General features: G+C 25.4%; 1 protein-coding gene across 1 annotated transcript in view; it reads left to right on the plus strand.

Annotated features, from left to right (window-relative positions):
• Positions 1 to 4,828: 4,828 nt before the first annotated feature.
• The window catches only part of nau (myogenic-determination protein nautilus), a gene marked incomplete in the record, with an annotated part of 86,842 nt that continues 83,159 nt past the window's right edge, over positions 4,829 to 8,511 (plus strand). The window contains 1 exon segment of the mRNA XM_075314410.1: positions 4,829 to 5,763. Coding sequence (XP_075170525.1) covers positions 5,059 to 5,763 — 705 coding nt within the window.

Raw genomic sequence — 8,511 nt, forward strand, 5'->3', positions numbered from 1 at the left:
TCCTATAACAAAGAAATTTTAACAAAATTTCCTAAAGCAAAGAATTTTGACAAAATTTCCTATAGCAAATAAATTGTGACATTTTGTCAAAATGTAATTTCTTTAGAAAATTGTTCAAAATTTAACTTCAATAGTATTTTTTCAAACTTGTATTTCCGTAGAAAATTTTGTCACAATTTCATTTTTAATAGAAAATTTTGTCAAAATTTCATGTCTATAGGAAATTTTTCCAAAATTTTCTCAAAATTTCATTTCATAGGAGATTTTTGTCAAAATTTCATTTTATAGGAATTTTTTTTTCAAAATTTCATGTCTATAGGAAATTTTTTCAAAATTTCATTTCTATAGGAAGTTTTGTCAAAATTTTATTTTTATAGGAAGTTTTGTCATAATTTTATTTCTATAGGAAGTTTTGTCAAAATTTCATTTCTATAGAAAATTTTCTCAAAACTTTATTTCTAAATTTTTTGTCAAACTTTTATTTATATACTAAATTTTATTTATATAAAAATAGGAAATTTTGCCAAAATGTCACAAAAGGACATTTTGTTAAAATTTCTGTGCTATAGCAAATTTTGATACAATTTATTTGCTGTAGGAAATTTTGTCAATTTTTTTTTGCTTTAGGAAATTTTGTCAAAATTTCTTTGCTTTAGGAAATTTTGTAAAAATTTCTTTGCTCTAGGAAATCTTGTCAAAATTTCATTTCTCTGGGAAATTTTGTCAAAATTTCGTTGCTATTGGAAATTTTGTCAAAATTTCTTTGCTATAGGAAATTTTATCAAAATTTCTTTATAATAGGAAATTTTGTAAACAATTCTTTGCTATAGGAAATTTTGTCCAAATTTCGTTGCTATATTATATTATCATGAAATTGGAAATTTGAACATTTCCAATAACAAAGACATTTTGGCAAAATTTCCTATGTATAGGAAATTTTACCAAATTTTTTTTCCTTTATAAAATTTTGACAAAATTTCCTAGAGCAAAGAAATTTTTACAAAATTTCCTAAAGCAAAGAAATTTTGACAAAATTTCGTTGCGATAGGAAATTTTGTTAAAATTTCTTTGCTATAGGAAATTTTATCTAAATTTTATAAAGCAAAGAAATATTGGTAAAATTTCCTATGTATAGTAAATTTTGCCAAAATGTCTTTGTTATTGGAAATGTTCAAATTTCAAATTTCATGATAATATAATATAGCAACGAAATTTGGACAAAATTTCCTATAGCAAAGAATTGTTTACAAAATTTCCTATTATAAAGAAATTTTGATAGCAACGAAATTTTGACCAATAGCAACGAAATTTTGACAAAATTTCCCAGAGCAATGAAATTTTGATAAGATTTCCTAGAGCAAAGAAATTTTTACAAAATTTCCTAAAGCAAAGAAATTTTGACAAAATTTCCTAAAGCAAAAAAATTTTGACAAAATTTCCTACAGCAAATAAATAGTATCAAAATTTGCTATAGCACAGAAATTTTAACAAAATGTCCTTTTGTGACATTTTGGCAAAATTTCTTATTTTTAAAAAATCCCTATAGTACGAGATGTTGACAAAATTTCCTATAGCAAAGAAATTTTGACATAAATTGTTAAAGTAAAGAAATTTTGCCAAAATTTCCTATAGGAAAGAAATTATGACAAAATTTCCTAGAGCAACGAAATTTTGACAAAATTTCCTAGAGCAATGAAATTTTGACAAAATTTCCTATGGCAAAACAATTTTACCAAAATTTCCTATGGCAAAACAATTTTTCCAAAATTTCCTATAGCAAAATTTCATTTCTATAAGAAATTTGTCAAAATTTCATTTCTATAGGCAATTTTCTCAAAATTTCATTTCTATAGGAAATTTTGTAAAAATTTCATTTCTGTAGAAAATTTTGTCAAAATTTCATTTCTATAGGAAATTTTGTAAAACTTCATTTCTGTAGGAAATTTTGCCGAAATTTTATTTCATATTTGTTGTTTTGATCTCAGCTTAATAACCATTGCGTTGAACTACAAGTGTAGGTTAACCAACAGAGGAAAATAATGTTTGTCAAATTTATTTGGGCAAATCCCTATAGACTGCAAGATGGTTGGATTGACGCATGTTTCGGATCCGACGCATGTTTCGGTCCTCATCAGCATCCTATACTTGTAGCAAAAATATCATCCAATTATCACAACAAATTCTGGTAGTTCACCAAACCCAAAGTGAACCACACGTGAACCTTCCGAAAAAAAGTTTATGATAGTCGGCTTTTGCCGAAATAAATCTTTGTACAAACATTTCTCTTTTCCCTATTTCTTTAAGAAATTTTCTCAATATTTCATTTCTATAAGAAATTTTCTCAACACTTCATTTCTATAGGAGATTTTTGTCAAAATTTCATTTCTATAGGAAGTTTTGTCACAACTTTATTTCTAAATTTGTGTCAAACTTTTATTTATATACTAAATTTGGTCACAATTTTATTTCTACAGCAAATTGTGTCTAAATTTGTGTCAAATTTTGTCACAATTTTTTTTATAGATAATTTTCTTAAAATTTCATTTCCATAGAAAATTTTGTAAAAATTTTATTTCTATAGAAAATTTTTTAAAAATTTTATTTCTATAGAAAATTTTATAAAAATTTTATTTTTATAGAAAATTTTGTAAAAATTTTATTTCTATAGAAAATTGTGTAAAAATTTTATTATCATGAAATTGGAAATTTTGATAAAATTTCCTATATATTGGAAATTTTTCCAAAACTTCCTATAGCAAAGAAATTTTAATAAAATTTCCTATAGAAAAGAAATTATGACAAAATTTCCAATAGCAACGAAATTTTGACGAAATTTTCTAGAGCAATGAAATTTTGACAAAATTTCCTAGAGCAAAAAATTTGTACAAAATTTTCTATAGCAAATAAATTTTGACAAAATTTCCTGGAGCAAAAAAATGTTTACAAAATTTTCTATAGCAAATAAATTTTGACAAAAAGAAATTATGACAAAATTTCCAATAGCAACGAAATTTTGACGAAATTTGCTAGAGAAATGAAATTTTGACAAAATTTCCTAGAGCAAAAAAATTTTTACAAAATTTTCTATAGCAAATAAATTTTGACAAAATTTCCTGGAGCAAAAAATGCTTACAAAATTTTCTATAGCAAAAAAATTTTGTCAAAATTTTTTTGCTATAGGAAATTTTTTCAAAATTTTCTCAAAATTTCATTTCTATAGGAAATTTTTTCAATGTTTCATTTCTCTAGAAAGTTTGTTCAAAATTTTATTTTCTCAAAATTTCATTTCTATAGAAAATTTTGCAAAAATTTTATTTCTATAGAAAATTTTTTAAAAATTTTATTTCTATAGAAAATTTTATAAAAATGTTATTTCTATAGAAAATTTTGTAAAAATTTTATTTCTATAGAAAATTGTGTAAAAATTTTATTATCATGAAATTGGAAATTTTGATAAAATTTCCTATATATTGGAAATTTTTCCAAAATTTCCTATAGCAAAGAAATTTTAATAAAATTTCCTATAGAAAAGAAATTATGATAAAATTTCCAATAGCAACGAAATTTTGACGAAATTTTCTAGAGCAATGAAATTTTGACAAAATTTCCTAGAGCAAAAAAATTTTTACAAAATTTTCTATAGCAAATAAATTTTGACAAAATTTCTTGGAGCAAAAAAATGTTTACAAAATTTTCTATAGCAAATAAATTTTGATAAAAAGAAATTATGACAAAATTTCCAATAGCAACGAAATTTTGACGAAATTTTGTAGAGCAATGAAATTTTTACAAAATTTCCTAGAGCAAAAAAATTTTTACAAAATTTTCTATAGCAAATAAATTTTGACAAAATTTCCTGGAACAAAAAAATGTTTACAAAATTTTGTATAGCAAATAAATTTTGACAAAATTTCCTATAGCAAATAAATTGTGACATTTTGTCAAAATGTCATTTCTTTAGAAAATTTTTCAAAATTTTAACTTCATAGTATTTTTTCAAACTTGTATTTCTGTAGAAAATTTTGTCACAATTTCATTTTTAATAGAAAATTTTGTCAAAATTTCATGTCTATAGGAAATTTTTTCAAAATTTTCTCAAAATTTCATTTCTATAGGAAATTTTTTCAATGTTTCATTTCTCTAGAAAGTTTGTTCAAAATTTTATTCCTATAGAAAATTGTACGAAAATTCTATTTCTTAGAAATTTCTTATTTTTTATAAAAAAAAAATTGTTCCACTTTGTGTGTCACTTTTTGATCGAAACTAGGATTGAACCCATGACCTTCCTTTATATGAAAAGCGGGCATGCTAACCATTAAAACGTTTTTTTTATTATTTTGGTTTATTGTCTGTGAATTCTTATTGGATATTCTCTCAATTCATATGAACTCATTGTACTCCTTGATCCTTTCATTAAGTTGAAAACAAAATGACTACATTTGTGAGGGTCCCACCAGCCAATATTTCGTTTGAGCACTTGATCGAAATTTTGTACAGGGGCGTGTTTTATTTTTCATACACAACATACGTGGAACACATGTTGATTTACTCAAAATATTTGTTGGCTTTATTTGAAATCTTAACGTATTAGAAAATTTTGTCAACTATGAACGATGAAACGACGAATTAGCGAACGATTTAAAAATAGCACAATAACTCAAGAAGACAACAACCACGACAACGATATGAGTGTTTCACTCAAAAAATGAAAAAAAAAATATTCGAATATTCTTGTGGCGTATTGTGAGTTCGAAATATTGAAATCCAAAAAGAAATTGTCACCAAATGTTGAATGAGTGTCGCCGACGATAGAACGTGAATTGTGAAGTGAAGAGGATACCGAGATACCGTCGCGTGAGCTAATATACGACGGAAGTTAAGAAAACGGGAAATGAATTGGAATGAAAAATATTTTAAGTGAATAATTTAAAAATTAAAAAAAAAAATACATATTAAAAAAAATATAATTATAAATAAAAAATTTTATAAAATTTAAGAAAATATTTATTTGTGATTTTTTTTTTGAAAATTGAAAAAATTAATAAAAAATTCTGTATTATGACCAAATATCAAAGAATAAATTTACAAAATTACAAAAATCATTTAAATACGCCAGACGAAAAATCCAGTGAAATTATCAGTGATCATCGTCAAGGCTCCAAGGTCCATGCTAGTGATAATAGTGTAGTTGTGATCAAAGAAGAATATTCTCCAACATCAATGATTCATTTTCAATTCAATAATAACACTTCTGGTTTGGCACAACAAAATGTTGCTAGCAATCATCATCATCATCATCAGGGTAATCAACATAACCAGCCATCACCAAATCATCAATATCATCAACAGCAATATCATCAACAACAACAACAGCAGCAACAGCAACAGCACCAACAACAATTACAAACATTTCTAAGCCGTTTTAGTTCTCATCATAGCTCGACGACTCCTTCAAATCTAAGCGATTCCATATCGCCAAATGTTACTACCAATGGCCTTAATTCTTGCGGTTTTCGCACGAATTTCAATGGTGATACCACCACCAATAATGATATCCATAACCTCACACCCTCGCCCATATTCACGGATTACGATGAGAATAGTCTAAGTTCGGAGGAACATGTTCTGGCCCCATTAGTATGTGCCAATGCTCAATCATCGCGTCCCTGTCTGACGTGGGCTTGTAAGGCTTGCAAAAAGAAAAGTGTGGCCGTGGATCGACGTAAAGCGGCCACAATGCGTGAACGCCGGCGCTTAAGAAAGGTAAAAAGATGGACTGGAATATACGATAAAAATGTTAACATATTTCCAAAGATTGGAAAAAAAACACCCATTTTCATGATATAGATACTATAGACATACAGTGACTCACATAAGTATTGTATTATAACTGCATTAACCCTCTAATGCCTAAAGGCGGGCTTAATTTAATAAGGAAGCTTTTAGTAAAACACACCTTAAGACAACAAAAATGGGCAAAATAAAAATAAAACTTATTTGAAACTATTCAAGAGGCTTTGCAGCATATGCTGAATTTTACGGTATAAATTTTTCTTGCTTAGTTCTCTTGCTTTTGTGTCCTTAACATTGAAAATGTAATCGGCTGGTAAAAAAATTGGGGCATTAGAGGGTTAAGCATCCAGATCAGATTTTTTATTTTAGATTTTTATATCCTGCGCCACACTGTGGAACGTGGTATTATAAGTTAGTACATATGTTTGTAACACCCAGAAAGAGACGAGATAGACACATGAGGTCTTTGGCAATAATGCTCAGGGTGGGTCCCTGAGTCGATATAACCATGTCCGTCTGTCCGTCCGTCCGCGTGTCTGTGAACACATTTTTGTGATCAAAGTCTAGGTCGCAATTTAAGTCAAATCGGTACATATATAGCTCCCATATATATCTTACGCCCGATATGCACTAATATGGACCCAGCAGCCAGAGTTTTATACCGATTTGCTTGAAATTTTGTACAAACATAACACTTGGTCGTATAGTCAAGTGTGCAAAATTTGATTGAAATCGGTTCAGATATATATATATATATATATATATATATATATATATATATATATATATATATATATATATATATATATATATATATATATATATATATATATATATATATATATATATATATATATATATATATATATATATATATATATATATATATATATATATATATATATATATATATATATATATATATATATATATATATATATATATGGCCTAATATGATCCTAAAAGCCAGAGTTTTGGCCCAATTTGGTTGAAATCGATTCAGATTTAGATATAGCTCCCATAAATAGCTTTCGCCCGATTTACACTCATATGTCCACAGAGGCTAATTTTTTACTCCGATTTAATTGAAATTTTGCACAGGGAGTAGAATTAGCATTGTAGCTATGCGTGCCAAATTTGGTTGAAATCGGTTCAGATTTAGATATAGCTCCCATATATATGTTTTTCTGATTTCGACAAAAATGGTCAAAATACCAACATTTTCCTTGTAAAATCACCACTGTTTAGTCGAAAAGTTCTAAACTTCTAATACATATATATCGAGCGATAAATCATAAATAAACTTTTGCGAAGTTTCCTTAAAATTGCTTCAGATTTAAATGTTTCCCATATTTTTTTACTAAAATTGTATTCCACCCTAGTGCATTAGCCAACTTAAATTTTGAGTCTATAGATTTTGTAAAAGTCTATCAAATTCTGTCCAAATCGAGTGATATTTAAATGTATGTATTTGGGACAAACCTTTATATATAGCACCCAACACATTTGACGGATGTGATATGGTATCGAAAATTAAGATCTACAAAGTGGTGCAGGGTATAATATAGTCGGCCCCGCCCGAAGTTAGACTTTCCTTACTTGTTTTTTTAGAAAATTTTGTGAAATTTTATTTCTATAGAAAATTCTGTCAAAATTTTATTTTTTTAATTTTGTCCACGTTTTAATTCTATAAAAAGTTTGTCAAAATTTTATTTCTATAGAAAATTTTGTCAAAATTTTATTTTGGTAGAAATTTTTTTCCACGTTTTATTTCTATAGAAAATTTTGTCAGTATTTTATTTTTATAGAAAATTTTGTCAATATTTTATTTTTATAGAAAATTTTGTCAAAATTTTATTTCTATAGAAAATTTTGTCAATATTTTATTTCTATAGAAAATTTTGTCAAAATTTTATTTCTATAGAAAATTTTGCCAAAATTTTATTTCTATAGAGAATTTTGTCAAAATTTTATTTCTATAGAAAATTTTGTTTTTTTTAGAAAAGTTTGTCCACGTTTTATTTCTATAGAAAATTTTGTCAAAATTTAATTCCAAAAGAAAATTTTGTCAAAATTTTATTTCTATAGAAAATTTTGTCATTTTTTTTTTTAGAAAATTTTGTCAAAATTTTATTTCTATAGCAAATTTTGTCAAAATTTTATTTTTTAGAAAATTTTGTCCAAATTTTAGTTTTTTAGAAGATTTTGTCCACATTTTATTTCTATAGAAAATTTTGTCAAAATTTAATTCCTAAAGAAAATGTTGTCAACATTTTATTTCTATAGAAATTTTGTCAATTTTTTTTAAGAAAATTTTGTCAAAATTTTATTTCTATAGCAAATTTTGTCAAAATTTTATTCCTATAGAAAATTTTGTCAATATTTTATTTCTATAGAAAATTTTGTCAAAATTTCACTTCTATAGAAAATTTTGTCAAAATTGTATTTCTATAGAAAATTTTGTTTTTTTTAGAAAATTTTGTCCACGTTTTATTTCTATAGAAAATTTTGTGAAATTTTATTTCTATAGAAAATTTTGTCAAAGTTTTATTTTTTTTTATATTTTGTCCACGTTTTAATTCTATAAAAAGTTTGTCAAAATTTTATTTCTATAGAAATTTGTCAAAATGTTGTTTTTGTAGAAAATTTTTTGGAAGTGCTTTTAAATGTGTGCTCTTAGAAAAACATTCCAATTTGTTTTTAGCTAAGCTATTATAG

Source organism: Haematobia irritans, chromosome 1 (assembly GCF_050003625.1).
Source record: "Haematobia irritans isolate KBUSLIRL chromosome 1, ASM5000362v1, whole genome shotgun sequence".
Lineage (NCBI taxonomy): Eukaryota > Metazoa > Arthropoda > Insecta > Diptera > Muscidae > Haematobia > Haematobia irritans.